The following is a 17945-nucleotide window of genomic DNA, read 5'->3' as shown; positions in this document are numbered from 1 at the left end:
AGACAGCAAAATAAACCAAGTGGTAAAATCTCACTTGGTGTAACAATGACCAGGAAAAAGTTCCAGCAGAAGACAGGTGATGTGCACATGCCTTCCTAGTCACTGACCTCCCGTACAGCCTCCAAGAGCAACTGAAACATCTTTCTCCTCGTGTTTTCTTTTTTAAACTTAACAAATGTATCATTACATGTTCTGTCCCTTCTTCCTCCATGCTATGAAGGCAAACTGAACGGACAGCTGAAGGCTTCTGAGAAGATGAACTTTATAAAACTAACCTATGGTTACCAACACACATTCAAAACTGAGTGAAATACACAGCCAACTATATGCAGTGGTGCAGAATTACAGGTAACGGAAAGGGTTAATATCCTTTTAAAAACATGAATGCCTAGAGGTAAATGAAAGTTACTACATGTTACAAATATGAAGTTTAAAAATAAAAGTTCATATTGTTCTACAAGCTGGGCCAGGTGTGGGATTTAACATACTTTGAAGCCACGGGTCGTAACTCACTGGGGACTTCACAGCTACTATGGAACTCCGTTGGTTAGAATATGGAGCTGGCTCATAGATGTTTAGAAAACAGACTTATTTTTTTCCCCCATATATGGCACAGTTTTCAAAGTTTTGCCTTATTTTCTTTTATGACATAAAATCATAATGGTAACTAACTTTGAAAAGAATGCCAAATGGTAAAAAAAAAGCCAGGACTTACCTGAGCCCACATGGGCCAGCTCAACACTACCCTGGAGTTCTATGGTAGCTGTGACATCACAGCAGGGTTTATGCTGTGGGGTCAGGGTGGACTTGGAGTCAGCTGGCACAATTTCAGGAGCCCTTAAAGAGAAAAGTTAGTTTTAAGTGGTAATGCTCACAATGTCCTTTACCATGGTCAGTAGAAAGGTGCAGACGCAGCTGGCTACAATGTCTGGGTAGCTTTCCTCCACCCAGAGTTTAGCTCACTAGGTGGTTTTGCATAATAAAAAGAAATCTCTACCACAATAATACTTCTTCTTTATATTCCTAACCATCTGGCTATAGTTCAATCATGAACTTGGCTTAGATATTCATATCTGCAGTAATCTCTTTCCGTACTCAAAACACAAGCTATTTTTTGAATAAAATGACCTCAGTACTTTTTAAGTGTATCTTCCAGTGGGCACAAGCTCAGGATCAATCCCAGAAATAGTGTAAGCAGCCCAGACCACCACCTAAAGGCATTATTCACATAATAACCAATGGCAGCAAGTGAAAATTTACCACTTCTATTCCTAGAATAGTGCTACAGAACAATAACCTTTTCCAAAAAATGAAAATCGCAAATTGGAAATAAATCCTTTAATCTATACTATATCAAGATGAACTCCTATTCAATTCATTCAATAAACTCATTGTTATGAAAACATCTTCTTTAGAATAAAAGATTCAGTCATAGAGAAGTCAAAATAATCTCTAATTAAGGCCTTTAAATGTTCCATTATTAATCATGACAAACCGCACCAAATATAATTTATACTTTGGAGCTTTTACGTCTTTACATCTCTGATCAGATTGTTAACAACCCAACTGCTGTGGAAATATACAAATCCCCAAAGTCATGAAAAACTATGTGGATCAATAGATCCCTTCAGACGAAAGAAGATCTCGCCATGCAGAAAGCATTACTGCTGAAAGCCCAATGGGAGGATCTAAATGAACAGGCACCAAGTTCTTTGGGAAGGGAGGGGATCAGAGATGAGGGCCAGTGTCAACAAATTAAAGAAGATGGATGGGAGTTGAAATTAAAAAGGTCACCAAAAATATTGCCCAAAAGAGTCAACTGAGGGGATATTAAGGTTCTTCAAAACCTAGGGTTCTAGGGGCACCTGGGTGGCTCAGTTAGCTGAGCATCTTGATTTCAGCTCAGGTCCCGATCCTAGGGTCACAGGATCATGGGAGCCACGAGTCAGGCTCCAGAATAGGCGTAAAGCCTACTTAATTTTTTCTCTTTCTCTCCTCCCTCTGCCCCTCTCCCCAGCTCACACTGTCTCACTCTCTCCAATACACACAACACACGCGCGCGCGCGCACACACACACACACACACACACACGCACAACAACAAAAAACCTAGGGTTCCAATTATATAAAATAGTATGTCAAAACCACAACCACCACTAAAATCAAGTCCCCAAAGTTTTCTGGCTACAAGTAAAAATCTCACCTGCAACAAGGCCAAGTTATCCTGCCTGAATGTAAAACCAATTCTGGAGTTTTAGAATTACACTATTTTAGGCAGGCCTGGAGTGATTATTGAATAATCTAACCCACTCTGTTTTTCAAGTTGTAAAAGAGTTTCTAAAAGGAAAAACTCACGCCATGTAGCATTATTACACTGTTCATAATACAGCCATGTAACTCTTCTTCTAGCCAAAAACACTGATAGAATTAAGACATTCATCAAATTGAAAGAGGTGCTAAAATGTAACTGAGTCCATCTTGATAAGGTCCCGAGGTGGAAGTATAAAACAAGAACGTCCCTATAATTTGCCACTTCAAGAGAAAGTTCCACAGCTTCAGTTAACATTCGTGGCCACACAAGTATCCACATAAGCAGAGTGGTCGATTTGCCTCATAAATTTCAGGCCCAAATATCCAACAACCCAGTAGACAGCCTCACTACATCATGTCTAAAACTCAACTTGACGTCTCCTACGTTTAGGAAAAAAATGATCCGACCCAAGTGCCCAAACCAAAAAAACCCAGGACATCTTTCTTAACTCGAGTCTCCTCTCCCCTAAGCCCCCAGAACAATTTGCCAAGTTTTATCAATCCTGCCTTTTAAAAAGTCTCTCAAATACATCCCCACCCCATCTCCACTGCCTCTATCCTAGGTGAAGACTGCAATCGCCCTCACCTAGATTGCAGTAATGTTCTCGTAAGCGATCGGCTTGCTTCTAGTGCTGCCCCTTTCCAATCCAGTCTCCACGCTATGATCCCAGTGATCTTCCTAAACCACAAATCTGATTAAGGCAGTCTCCCTCCAGATGTTTACCAGCGTCCTATGTTAAGAACTAAACTCCTTGACCAGGTCAACAGGCCCGGAAAGGTTCGGCATCACCCTGCACAGTTACCTGCAGCTCCCAGACTACAGATCAATCCCGCTAACTTCACCAGTTTGATGGACAGGCCATGCTCTCTTGACTCTGAGGTCTTAACACATACCATTCCCTCAGATCAAAACTCTCTTCCCTCTTCTGTGTAAGGTTCTGGCTTAGATGGCACTTCCTCCTATAAGCCCTCTCCACATCTTCAAATGAGATTCAAGTATATACTCCTCTAGCACCCCTGCCCTTCCTCTACTGAACTTCTCGCACTATACTGGCTTGTTGAATTTTATCTTCCTCTACCAGAGCACAAGCTCGCTGAGAGCCATGGCTTCTTCCACAGTGCTTGGGAACACACTCCACGAATATCTAAATGTGTAAATAAATGGACCAACAAAGAAAAAGTAAAAACTAAGTCAATTCTGGAAAGCAACTGGAGGGTGGAACAGGCTGAATATCTGCCTTGTCAGACTTTTAAATACATAATAAAGCCATAATTATTTAAGCAAAAGTGTGATACTGATGTAAAAAACATCAAAATAAAGAGCCTCAAGATAAATGATGTAGAATCATTTTACGTAAAACAGAACCACCCAAATCCATGGGAAAATAATTTAATAAATCACTAATGGAATTTAGAAAAATATTTTAAACCTTAATCTAAAAGACTGTGTAAGACAACAAAGATAAAGTGTTATTAGTATAAGTCTCCCCCTCACCCCCCCCATACACAAGAAGAAGAAGGGGGAGGAGGGGGGAGGAGGGGGGAGGAGGAGGGGGAGGAGGGGAGGAGGGGGAAGAGGGGAGGAAGGGGAGGAGGGGGAGGAAGGGGAGGAAGGGGAGGAGGGGGAGGAGGGGGGAGGAGAAAGAAAATTTGCAACAAATATGACTGGTACATATTTTTGGTGTATTATTTATATTTAGACTTCATGTTAACTTGCTAAAATCACAAAGGAAAATGGACAGAAGACAAATCAGAACAATTCAAAGAGAAAACTACAAATGACTAAACAAGGCAGCAGGCCTCCCTGACTAAGCCCCAGCAGAGATATGGCCATGCAGTCACCCTCACAATGGGCCATAACTCAGTTTGTCCAGGCAGCTATTCCCCAGTATGCACAAAGTACCTTAAATATGTTCATATAATTTGATCATATAATCCCATTTCAGGGAACGTAAGAAAATAGTTAGAAATGCTGACAATTCTGCTCACCAAAACACTGTCCGAATAAAAAATTTTCAAATAACCCCAAAGGCTAATAATCAGGGGTAGGTTAACTGAGAGTACGGCAACTTGATGTCATACTACACATTCATTTTGTAAGAGATGAAAACATGTTAATTACCTCAAAATGTAAAGTTCAGCATATATATATATATAATTTTATATATATACACATATAATTTCAATTACACAAACTTAAATGTAAAAAAACTGAAAATAACAAAAACATGGCAGGTTTCCTCTAGACATTGCAGCTATAAACTTGTTTTCTTTATCGCTTTCTTATCTCTGAAATAGTCTACAATGAGCATGCTCTGCTTTTATTTAAAAATGAACTAAACTCTCATGCTGTTACAAGAAGTCAGTACATAATGTCTAAATCTGATGAAACAAGAATACTGGCGTGTCCGTTGACAGATGAACAAAATGTGGTATACACATACAATATTATTCAGCCTTAAAAATGAAGGAACTTCTGGGATGTCCGGGGGGCTCAGTCAGTTAAGCATCTGACTCTAGAATTCACGATCTCACGGTGCATGGGTTCGAACCCCACCTCAGGCTCGGTGCTGACAGCATGGAGCCTGCTTGGGATTCTCTTTGGCCCTCCCTCACTCACTCAAGCTCTCTCTTTCTCTCTCTCTAAATAAATAAATAAACTTAAAAAATAAGTGTAAGGGAATTCTGACACATGCTACAACATGAATGAACTCTGAAGACATTACACTAAATCGAACAAGCCAGTCACAAAAGGACCAATACTGTAGGATGGTACTTATGTGAGACACAGAGATCAGTCACGTTCACAGAGACAGAAAATGGAATGGAAGCTGCCAGGGGCTGGGGGAGGGGAAATGGAGATGCCGTTTACGGATACAGAATTCGGTTTTGCAAAATGAAAAAAGTCCTAGAGATAGATGGTGGTGGCGACTGCACAACGATATGAATGTATTTAATGCCACTGAACTGCACACTTAAAAATGGTTAAGATGGCAAAAATTTTTTACGTATGCTTTACCACGATTAAAATAAATTTTTTAAAAAGTGGGAAAAATGCTACAAAGACACAATGCAGACATACCAGAGGTGCTGCTTCAAACACATCACCTATGTAGTATCCCCCCTCCAAATAAAGATAAATGTTTTAATCTAGTAATTTCCAAATCGAGTGTCACTCTGTGAAGAAAAAAAAAAAAAAATGCCTGAACTCTCTGAAAATGTTTATCTCATGAAAGAAGAAATAAAGAGCCAAAACCAAAACCATCTGAGGCACTGTTTCGATTAGAAGACCTAAAGAGACAACACAAACACCTCAGATGCACGGTCCTTACTGAATGTGGTCGGAGCTACAGCTAGTCCTAAGGCTGAATACGGACTCTGAGTATTAAATTTTCTAGATAACTGTGTAGTTATGCAGGGAAAAGGTCTCTGTTCTCAGGACATAACGTGCTTAGCTTTTTAGGGGCAAAATGTCATGACATCTGCAATTACCCCTCATATGGTTCAGGAAAAAGAGAAAGACAAACAGAAAAGGAGAGAGTAAATGCGGCAAAGTATTAACAAATGGAAAATCTAGATCAAAGGCAAATAGTATTCAATGTATTATCCTTGTAACTTTTCTGCAGGAAAGTTGAAATTTCTCAGAATAAAAGGTTGATGGGGGGGAAGTTGTCTCTACACCACAGGACTGGAGGTGAAGAAAAAAATAAATTGTTTTTCTTTATAAATTCCTTCTATACTGCTTGATTTTTTTAAACACGTGCATAGTTTATTTTAATAAATGTTTTAAATTAAAATTATTTTATGGGAAATAGTAAAGTTCAGTGGAGTCTAAACATATCTTTTTATATTTAATATTTAAACAATACATTTGGATTTTATAACTCAGTATGTTCATTTAACATAGTGCTTTTTAAAAACGAAAGCCTTGGGGCGCCTGGGTGGCGCAGTCGGTTAAACGTCCGACTTCAGCCAGGTCACGATCTCGCGGTCTGTGAGTTCGAGCCCCGCATCAGGCTCTGGGCTGATGGCTCAGAGCCTGGAGCCTGTTTCTGATTCTGTGTCTCCCTCTCTCTCTGCCCCTCCCCCGTTCATGCTCTGTCTCTCTCTGTCCCAAAAAAATAAATAAAAGTTGAAAAAAAAAAAAAAAATTTAAAAAAAAAAAAACGAAAGCCTTGGGGCGCCTGGGTGGCTCAGTCGGTTAAGCATCCGACTTCAGCTCAGGTCACGATCTCGCGGTCCGTGGGTGCGAGCCTCGCGTCGGGCTCTGGGCTGATGGCTCGGAGCCTGGAGCCTGCTTCCGATTCTGTGTCTCCCTCTCTCTCTCCCCTTCCCCCGTTCATGCTCTGTCTCTCTCTGTCTCAAAAATAAACAAACGTTTAAAAAAATTTTTTTTAAATAAATAAATAAAAATAAAAATGAAACCCTTTACTAAGCCAATGATGTATATTCAAATGTATCATATACTCAAGAAATCACCCAACAGACTCCCTTTCTCAGCATAAGGGGGCACGTTATTAGTTGGCAGGCCAGTGTAATCAATCATTCCTAAAAGCCAAAAATTGCATCTCAGACCAAAGGCAACCAGAAGCATGCCATGGGGAGGTCTATTTCTGCCATTCTCATCCATTTGCCTTAATAGACACACTCATTCCTGGAAGCTTTTCTCATCCCAGGAGTCAGAAAGCACTTTCAAAAGCCAGAATGCACTGGCCAGGGGAAAGAAAGTATGTGCATGTTCCCTACAGATGAGACGCTTTTACAATGCTGAGAATTATCTCAATTCACTTAAAAATCACGACATAAAATTTTATTTTATATCCAGAGCTCAAATCACAAGAGAAAATTCTTAGAAACTTGAGGAAAAATAAGACAAAAGCTATCTGAAGATAATACTCCATTCATGACGCTAAAAATAATTCTATTACCTGTAGTATCAACTACCTTGGGTAGGAAGGAGATCCACAAGCCAGCATGTGTACAGAGCGAACAAGACGCCTCAGATTTTATACCTTCACCCACCCCACCCCACCCCCAAGTAAGAGTATCACAGAGAGTTAATGAAGGACATACAAGGCATTGCAGGCACTCTAGCAGCTAACTTTCCTTTTATGGAGGCAGGGCCAAAGATCCGCAGCAGGAGTCTGCATGTTTTTGGATTCTATTAAAAGCTTTTAATAGAATATTTTAGCAAACCATTTTTATTTTTTATTTTCTTTAAAATATACGAGGGTTTTAAACGTCAAAGACCCAAGGCCTTTTTCCGGGTTCTACCTGCATTAAGGAAAAAAGCAACGTATGAAGGGGAAAAGGACACTAAGTCAGAAGAGTTATCTTTCAGTAAAGTATTCAGTCTGATATCAATACAAAATCAAGTTCATAATCAAACAAAGTGGTCCATTAGCATCCTGGAATAAATCCAGCACTCGAAAAATAACCATCACCTGAATCTATCAGAACAGTGAACAATTTCATTAGCTTCCTTTCTAAACCCCCAGAAGATGATCTCTAAAAATTAAATATTAGAACAAAGATCTGCTCTGGGCTACCAAAAACTCACAAGTAGCAGTGGCCATGAAGCAGCTCCATAGGGCAGAAAAAAATCTGAAGATGGAAAATAGACTGTCCAAACAGCTGTGGTGTACCAAACTGAAAACAGGCAAACACAAGCAAAGCAAGCGGAACAAATGCTACAGAAATGCCACACTGAAGATCCTACAAGTATAAAGAACATGGAATGCCCAGAACTATCAGCAAAGGACAGACTATCTTGAGGCACAGCAATCAGCTTCATCTAGGCATATTCACTTAGCTGACTTGGGAAAAAGGAAGGACTGAAAACATGAATATTCACAGGCATCAAACATTATTCAAAAGTTTTTGTAACAGTACTCCTTTCAAACATATAGAGCAAAAACAAACCAAAAAACAAAAAACCACTGTGAGTAAGAAACATACATTTGATCTTCATCTACTGTTCCTGGCACATAACTGCTAAAACCTTTGTAATTTCCAAAGATCCCTAGGGGCATCTTTTGTTACAATATTAGTTTTGTTCCCAGTTCCTGAAATAGCTCCAGACAGATAAAGGGAAACCGAATGTCTTTTGTTATTCATAAAACAAGTTCCTTTCTCCACTTCTGATTTATGTTAATGAGGTGACTTTTGGAAAACTCCTAAGGATGGGGGCCGGTTGCCAGGGAAACCAACCTTGGGATTAGAGGGTTGGGACTTTCAGCCCCGTCCCACTCCCACCTCCTGGGAAGAGGAGAGGAAAGGAGGACAGGAGGGGAGAGGAGGGGGGAGAGGAGGGAGGGGGAGGGGGGAGGGGGAGAGAGGGGGGAGAGGGGGGAGAGAGGAGGGAGAGAGGAGGGGGAGAGGAGGGGGAGAGGAGGGGGAGAGGAGGGGGAGAGGAGGGGGAGAGGAGGGGGAGAGGAGGGAGAGAGGAGGGAGAGAGGAGGGAGAGAGGAGGGAGAGAGGAGGGAGAGAGGAGAGGAGCAGGAAGCTAAATTAATCACCGATGGCCAAAGATTTGATGGATCTCACCCGTGTAATTAGGCCTCGGTAAAACCCCCTGAACTATGAGGGCTGGAAAGCTTCCAGGCCGGTGAAAATGCAGAGGTACTGGGAGCGTGGCAGCCAACACAGGACATGGAAAGCCCCTTCCCTTGCCCTCTGCATCTCTCCCACCTGGTTGTTCCAGAGTTCTAAGCTTTTATAATAAACCAGTCATCAAATAAGTAAAAGGTTTTCCTGAGTTCTGTGAGCAATTCTCACAAATTAACTGAACCCAAGCAGCGGTCGTGGAAACCTATAATTTATAACCAGTAGATGAGAAGCACAGGTGACCCCCTGAACTTGCTATTTGTAATTAAAAAAAAAAAAAAAAATGCTGTTTGTATTAATTTCCTATTGCTGCCATAACAAATTATTACAAACACAGTGGCTTAAAATAATACAAATATTTTATCTTAAAATCTGGGCAAGACCAGAAGGTCCACGTGGCCCTCAATAGGCTAATAAAATCAGGTTTGCTCCTTGGGGAGGGGGTGGGGGCGCCTTGCCTTTTCTAGCTTACAAAGGCTGCCCTCATTCTGCAGCCCATGGCCCCTCATCACTAAGACTTCCACTGCTCCACTGTCACATTTCTTTCTGTGACACATGTTCTTTCGTCTCCCTCTTTTGTTTGTAAAGACCCTTATGATTATGCTGGGCCCACCTGGATAACAGAAGGTGATTTCTCCATCTCAGGGTCCTTCCCTTCTGCCATGCAAAGTAGCATATTCATATACTCTGGGGATTAGGATTTAAACATCTTGGGAGGCCTGGAAGGCGTCTCTGCCTGCTACACTATTTCAATCAGTCATGTAAATCAGAAAAGGAGAAGCAGCAAACCGTAGTGGGCCACAAAAAAATACAAATTTAGACACTAACTCCTCTCACTGACAGTGTGTTTTGTAAGATGTTTCATGTTTTGTGCCCTCAGATAGTCATCAAGAAGCTATCACTGTGCATCAAAATCATAATTTTTATTTTTTTAGCAAGTTAACAATATTTAAAACTAGAGAATAGGGGCGCCTGGGTGGCTTAGTCGGTAAGCGTCCGACTTCAGCTCAACTCATGATCTCGCGGTTCAAGAGTTCAAGCCCCACATCAGGCTCTGTGCTGACAGCTCAGAGCCTGGAGCCTGTTTCCGGTTCTGTGTCTCCTTCTCTCTCTCACCCTCCCCCACTCACACTCTGTCTCTCTCTCAAAAATAAACATTAAAATAATTTTTTTTTAATAAAAAAAAAAATAAACTAGAGAACAGAAGCCTCTTCTATTTCCTTACAGTAATTTATATACCCTGAGTTTCCTCTAAAGTTAAAAAGTCAGCCACAAAGAGACCTTAATAAATGGGTAAAATCGCAACTGTGTCTTAGGTCAAAGATTTCCTTTTCTGTTTTGTTCTGATGTGGTAATTTTCTTGGTATATACCAGCTTATTATCATTCCAGTTCATACTACTACCATTTCCCAAAAACTAATCATAAAGGGCTTTTTCTTCCACTGAAACATAATAGGGGCATCTGGGCGGCTCAGTTGATTAAATAAGCATCCGACTCTTGATTTCTACTCAGGTCATGATCTCACAGTTCATGAGATAGAGCCCTACGTCAGGCTCCATGCTGACAGCACAGAGCCTGATTGGGATTCTCTCTCCCCATCTCTCTGCACCCTGCCCCTGTTCACATATGCACGCACATGCACACTCTCTCTCAAAATACATTTTTTTTTTTTTTTTAATTTTAGGGGTGCCTGGCTGGCTCAATCGGTTGAGTGTCCGACTTCAGTTCAGGTTATGGTCTCGTGGTTTGTGAGTTCAAACCCACGTCAAGCTCTGTGCTGACAGCTAGGAGCTTGGAGACTGCTTCAGCTTGTGTGTCTCCCTCTCTCTCTACCTAGCCCCCGCTTGTGTGCGCTCTCTCTCTCTCTCTCTCTCTCTCTCAAAAATAAACATTAAAAAAATAATTAAAAATTTAAAAAAATTTTTAAAGAAATATTAATATAATTTTGTTTGGGTTATTATACAACACTCATTTGACCAGATACACCATCTCTCAAAACCAGGAATAAAAAAAGTCACCATGGAACATTATGTTTGCAATACATTTGTCTTTCCACAAAAAGAAAAACACTAACACAACCTTAATAAGTTTATTTTCTTGAGAAAAACCATCTATATGCATAATTCTTAAGAATGATACCAAATAAATCGAATATTTTTAAATGTAACAAGCCTATACCTTGCTAATTTGTTAAAATGAAAAAAAGGTAAAAAAACGAAAATGAAAAAAGTTATTAGTGGAAGCAAACAAATACATTCTCACATGTCTGGCACCATACAAGCTTTAGGTATTTCTACAGGTGCATCTGGCACTTTGAAGCAGGTATATAGGAGACGGCAGACAGACAAGGGGCCAGAATACAATTGGCATCTATGGAGAAAACAGATGCCATAAATATTATTTTCAACATAGTTAGGAGAAAAAGTGAAATAGATCAAATAGAACCATCTTTGTAGAGTACTTGAAAGAAAAGGTTAATTCGAACATATTTTCTGTTTTCAGAATCATGTAAATTTTTAAACACATCAAACTTTTGCTCAGGAATAATCCAGACTATAAGTCTCATGTGCCACTCCAGCATGCTCACTGATAAGGAGGTTCTGATTTAGCCCGTAAGTCAGTGATTCTCAACAGGGGACACCAGTGCACACACAGGTCACCACCCCAACGCTTGGGAGCAACAGGACACATTACTGCTGCACAAATTCTCTATAATGTCACTGCCATGGGGCAACTGAATTATTTTCAGCATACAAATCCAGTTTCAACATGTACTTGTTATACAAGCTTGATTCTTCTTCCCCTACACCTTCAACACCCCCCCCCCACCCCCAATCTCAAATCCTTCCCATCTTCATTAGCAGGGTCACTGGAAAGTTAAACATAAGAAAGATGCATCTATTGTGTAAGACATGAGACAAAATGCCAAACAGAAATAACAGATCCAACTACAACTGAATATAAAACAAGTAAAAATTTAATTTGCTTTAGGACTTTATAGCAAACACATGATTTTTTTCTTTATATCATATATTCATCAAATTGTCAAATATTCATCAGTGAAGGCAGGAAGACAGAAGAATTCAAGGTAAAGAAATGACTTCAGACTTTTCAAATCCACAGACTGTCTAGTGATAAACTGAGGCCTGCCTCTTACAGTAAGACTCTATTATACCAACTTCCTACTTTTTTCTGACAAGAAGTCAAGTTGGCTCCCACTGGGTCAAGCCCCAGGGGTAGTCTGTAAAGTAAAAAATACAGAAAACTAGGAAGAAAGCAAAAAAAATCCAGAAATTCAGGAAAGGAGCGTAAAGTATGTATTCAGATCCCAGTTTCCAGAAGGGTTTATTCACTGACTGGTTTAACAAATACCTGAATGCCTGCTATATACCAGGCACTGTTTTAGGTACTAGGATATGCTGTGAACAACAAAAAATTCCTGACCTTCACAAAGCTTAAATTCTAAGGAAGAAAGAGACAAATAATAAAGTGACCGAGTATACTGGGAAGTGACAACTGAAAAGAAAATTAAAGCTGAGGAAAGGGAGTGAGGACAGGGCTGAAATTTTAGACACAGTCAGAGAGGCCTCACCGAGAAGGTAACAAATGAGAAAAGAACATATGTGACCAAATCCACTAATCCTGCAATCTAGAGAATGAGCAATCCAGACAGAGGAAACAGCAAGTGCAAAGGCTTGAGGTTCATCTGTTAGAGAAGAAAGGTGGCCACATGGGCTAAAGAGAAACTGAGAGCAATAGAAGGCTAGAAGGGAAACAATGTATGTGGGGGGAAGAAAGGTGCGGGGCACAGCTGAGGGCGGCCTACGGAGTCTTTGAGGGACTCTGACTTTTACTGTGAGCAACGCAGGCGATCACTGAAGAGTACTGAGCAGAGTTTTAAGAGAAGCTCCTACGTCCTTTGTAAAAGAGGACAAGGATCATGGTTTGGACAGGGGTAGTAAGAAGTGGTCGGATTCTGGATATATTTTGAAGGCAGAGCCAGTAAGATTTTCTGACAAGAAGGAAAGGAATGAGAGAAAAAAGAGGAGAATCAGGAATGGCGGAGGCTTTTGGCACAGCCAGTGGAAAAATAAACATGCCATCAAGGGAGAGGGGGACCAACTGGCTCAGTCGGTTAAGCGTCCCACTCATGGTTTCAGTTCAGGCCATGATCTTGCAGTTCGTCATCAGGCGCTCTGCACTGACAGAGCAGAGCCTGCTTGGGATTCCCTCTCTCTCTGTCTCTCTCTCTCTCTCTCTGTCCCCCCGCTAGTGCACTCTCAAAATAGAAATAAAAAACAATTTTTTTAGAAAGGGGAGAGAAGAACTGTGCAAGAATACACTTAATGGAGAGACCGGTTCAGTTTCAGCTTCGCTGAGTTGGAAAGAAATTTGAAATATTAGCTATTCAAGAGAAGATGTGGTATACACAGCTGGATGTACGAGTCCAGGATTCAGAAATATAAAACGTTATCACACGGATTTAATTTGGGATTCTTATGTGATCCCGTATCCTTTCAAGGGATCTACTTGGGCCACAAATTTAAATATTCTTCCAAGGGGCAACCAATTCACTACAATAGAAGTAAAACGGCATTAGGTAGTGCTGCCCTATTCTCGAGGGACATTATCTATCCAGTGGGAAAGGCAGTCTATGATTAGCACTGACATGACCTCCCAGAAAATACCTGGCACCAAACTGCAGACATTCCAGAGACAAGTGCATATTTAAATACACCTCTGCCCTTTCCATCCCGGTTCCCACCCCCAGATTCCACTTTCACTGATGTCAGGTTTTGTTTGGCATTGCTGTCCCCGATGTCCTTCTCTCACCACATAAGATAATAATGATTCATGTAAAAAAGAAACTCGCTCAATATTGTTGGCACTTCAGTTTACTTTTGCCTTCTTAACAACTGCATCTTCTTCATTCCTATTTTAATCAGCTACAAAGCTGGCCAGAAGTTGAGACTTTTTCCAATTTCAAAAGGGAAAGTCTCACATTTTATACTTAGTATAAATGTTACACTCAGTAAGCATTTTGTAATTAGCGTATATACCTTGGAGATGATTGTTTCACTATATGCGCTGCCAAAGGGAGCACAGAGATGATTTTCTTAAATGCCTAACATGGACAAGCCATTATACACCATATCTGATGAAATCTGGAGAACATAAGGCAGGCAGAAAAAGGGAAGTAAAGATTAATTTTCAGTACATGTGGACTTCTGTTAATTAACCCAACACAATGTAAACAAAAAAAAGTTTTAAACATATTTCAGTGATGTTTACAAATCAGGACAGGACTACTCAATAAAGACAGGGTCATTAATTTTTAGTACAACAGTTCAGAACCATATTGTATGGTGAACAAAAATATCTGTTGATAGGAAAGACAATGCACATTACCAAGAACCAAATACAATCAATACTTGGTCCTAAGACCCTAGAAATTCTGGAGTGGGTGGGAACAGTGACTTAATGACAAAGAAACTGTTTTGTAAACGAAACAAAAACAAATAAATACAATATTGGTCCTGCTGGCAGTTTTTGTTCCACCTTTAAAATGAACTCACAGCTATCAAAATGTCAAGTACAAGGATGGTTACCTCAAAAGACATAAGGATTATGTGGAAAGAAATAAAAGGCAGCATCAGAGAGAGACAGAGTAATCATTACTAAAGGCAAGAAGTAATAGCCACGAGCTTTATCGATTGGTCTAATTTATGTGTTTCAAGAGAAAATATTCCTAAGCAGAAGTTCTTATCCTGAGATCCACTAACTTGAAAAAACTATGAACCTCTGATTTCTGAAGGATTCTATGACCCCAACAGAGGTTAATAAGCATCGCAATGTACTTCATTTCCATCTATAAACATATGTGTACTACCACATGACCTTGTAATAAATGTATGCATGGTACACTACCACTAGGCAAAAATGATTTTAAGAGTTGTTTCAAAAGACATAGAGGTAATTTAAAGACAATCACAACTAGATATAAAAGGTCACATAAGATTCCTATTATATGGAATATCCAGAATAGGTAAACCCAGAGACAGAAAGATGAGATTGCCAGGGCCTTGGAGGAGGAGGGGATGTGAAGTAACTGCTTAAGGGGTACAGGGTTTCCTTTTAGGGTGATGAAAATGTTTCAGAACCAGACAGGTGGAGGGTGCACAACACTGTGAATGCACTAAATGCCTGATTTGTTCACTTTCGAAATAGTGAATCTTAGGTTATAGGACCTTGACCTCAATAAAATACATAAAACCCTTCTGTATGAATGAATGAATGAATGAATTAATTAATTAATTAATTAAAGAAAGAAAGAAGGAAAGAAAGAAAAGAAGAAAAGAGAAAAGAAAAGAAAAGAAAAGAAAAGAAAAGAAAAGAAAAGAAAAGAAAAGAGAAAAGACAAGAGAAAGAAAGAATAACATTTATGGTACCCCAATTTGGGGAGAAAAGAAAAAAATCAACGGGATGAAATGGGACAACACAGATAGCCTAAAATGGCTCAGTGGATTCTCATCCCTAGTGCTCAAAATAGGAGAAAATTGGAACTAAGAGCTACTAAGTTCCTACTATGCTTGGGTGTTAAGAAGGACTCATCTCCTGGGACATTCTTTTTGTCAGGGCAAAATTAAAATAAAAAACTCAGATTTCTTGAAATTTACTCTTAGGACTTGCAGGTTCATATAGTTATGTCTTCTATGTTCTTGGAGCTATAGTTAGATAAAAGAAATTCATACTGGGGAAAATATATATATACGTACATATATATGTGTATATATACACACATACACAATACGTATATATATACATACATATATACATACACATACGTGTGTGTGTGTGTATTTATACACACACACACACACACACACACGTATATACACACAGAGCTAAGCTATGTTTAAGGCTTAGGTATTGTTCCATGCAATATTTAACTTGAGTTCTCGCTCAAAATAATCCTTTACAAAAATTTTCTTTACAAAACACAATGTCAGAATAAGCACCCCATCCAAATAATTTAAATCATAAAATGCCAATAGCTAACCTACTCAAAAAGAAAAGAAAAAGCACAGACAATCCAAGAACTGCTTTTGTGAATTACATCACAACTATTTAACTCACAAGGTTAGTAACCAGAGAAAACCCTGCTCTCACATCATGTCCTGGTCCTTTAACAGGTCTGAGCCAGTAACTGGGACCAATACAGAATTTCCTTAGGAAGCACTGAAACCACAAAACACACAAAGCATAATCTGAACTGTGGAATTCAGCTAGCTACATGAAATCAGTTTCATAAAATTTGCAAATATTTACTACATGACGTTCATGTTAAATTAACATCGGTATTTTCAAGGTCAATACTATGTTTGTTCAACTTCTTGGAGTCACATTTTTGTGATATTTTTAACATCTGACTAAAGCTTCTATCATCACAAGATGCTCACACTGTTTACAAACACTCTGAAGCAGCAGCTGGTGTTCCTCAGTCACATCTTGTTACAATAAATAGAGTAGCAGTTTTAAACCCCAGGTATATTCTTTTTCTACTGATGTGTGAAGAACTTTGCTTTAACTTAAAAGTTTTTCTCCCTAATGATGGAAAAACACACAATGAAATGAAGGCAATTTAGGACAAAGTTGTAATAAGATAAAAAATACAGAGATTCTTATGCATGTATACTGGGAGTATAGCTATCATGCTGAATGAGCGAAATGCTAAATAATAATGACCCTACTTATATCTTTCATGTCATTTTTAGTATCTTCCTATCCCATTCAAAAAATGCAGAAACTTACCCACACAAGCATTGAGGAATAGCCAATCGGTCTTTTTCATCCTGTTTTTAATTTGTTTTAGTTTTTTGAAGTCCACTTCAAGTTCCTCCTTACTGCCAACAGCACCAGCCAATTCGATCCTCTGAAAATCCATTTTCATTTCAGAGTCCCGTTTCGTAGTGGGAGGTGATCTTCTTTGGCTATTACCACTGCTGCAGCTGCCCCTCCATCGAGTTCTGTCTTGCTCATTTATTATTGAAGAAGCCTCATCAGTCTCTGCCAACTCTATTGCTTCAATATTATTAGGTCTGGGATGATCGCAAACAACACACTTTTTAGCCTTGGCCCAGTTTTCATACGTGCAAATAGAACAAGTCCAATGCTGGGTCCTTGTGTTCGGTTTATTTCTATCATTGTATTCCTCGCAAGGATCAACAGAAAAAGCAACTGGTCTTGAGCCAGAACCTGAGGATTGAGGAGACTCTGTGGGACTCCTGGTCCTACGCTGGGATAAGCACTGGGTACATCTGATTGCTCTTGGCCAGTTCAAATATGTGCACATGTGGCATGACCATTTATTTGCGTTTTCCATGCTGTACGAAGACTTAACCCTTGGTCTTGCACTAGAGTCTGGACATATCAAAGGACTACTTCCTCCTTCAGTGCTGGAAGGATCCCAATCTCTACCAACATCACTTGAACCGCTTTTAAATGGATCTTCTGTGATAATTGTTCCACTTGGTCTCTGGGCACGACACATAGTACACTTGATGGCAGACGGCCAGTTTTCGTACGTACAGTATTCACAAGCCCACTTAATTCCACGTTCTGACATTGTGCTCTTCTTGAAGTGAGTTATGTCAAGCAGGAAGCTATAAATAATTAGGACATGGTTATTAAAACAGTAACTACATAATTCCATCTCTGAAAACGTGCCCCAAAACCAAAGTACCCTTCAACTTCTAAAATATAAACTTCTCAGAAGATGCATGTAAGATTTAATACTGAACTATTTCTTATCCTTATTTTTCGGATTTCCATCAGAGACACCAGAGATAAGTTTCCAAAGAAAAATCTGAGACCTCGGGATTTAATGAAATTGTGCTTTAGAATGCAAAAGAGATAAGCAGAAAATAAAGGGAGGTTCGTTTTTTTTAAGAGGGAAGCACGTTAAAACAGAGAAGCCACTAATAGAAGTTTAATTTAAGCCATCAATTTAGAAAGGTAACCAAAAATTA

At 39.6% G+C, this 17945-nt stretch overlaps 1 protein-coding gene across 3 annotated transcripts in view; it reads right to left on the bottom strand.

Moving 5' to 3' along the window:
• The window catches only part of ZRANB1 (zinc finger RANBP2-type containing 1), a 59268-nt gene that overhangs the window by 21936 nt on the left and 19387 nt on the right, over positions 1-17945 (bottom strand). For 2 of the 3 annotated variants that reach the window (XM_045439183.1, XM_045439182.1), the window contains exon 2: positions 16729-17579. In XM_045439183.1, the coding sequence (XP_045295139.1) occupies positions 16729-17542 (814 nt within the window). In that variant the 5' untranslated portion in view covers positions 17543-17579. Of the gene's footprint in view, positions 1-715; positions 838-16728; positions 17580-17945 lie in introns of those variants that run through there. The other variant, XM_045439184.1, reaches the window with a different exon arrangement.

This window comes from Leopardus geoffroyi, chromosome D2, assembly GCF_018350155.1.
Source record: "Leopardus geoffroyi isolate Oge1 chromosome D2, O.geoffroyi_Oge1_pat1.0, whole genome shotgun sequence".
NCBI classification, from domain to species: domain Eukaryota; kingdom Metazoa; phylum Chordata; class Mammalia; order Carnivora; family Felidae; genus Leopardus; species Leopardus geoffroyi.
This window is presented reverse-complemented; position numbering and strand designations above follow the sequence as displayed.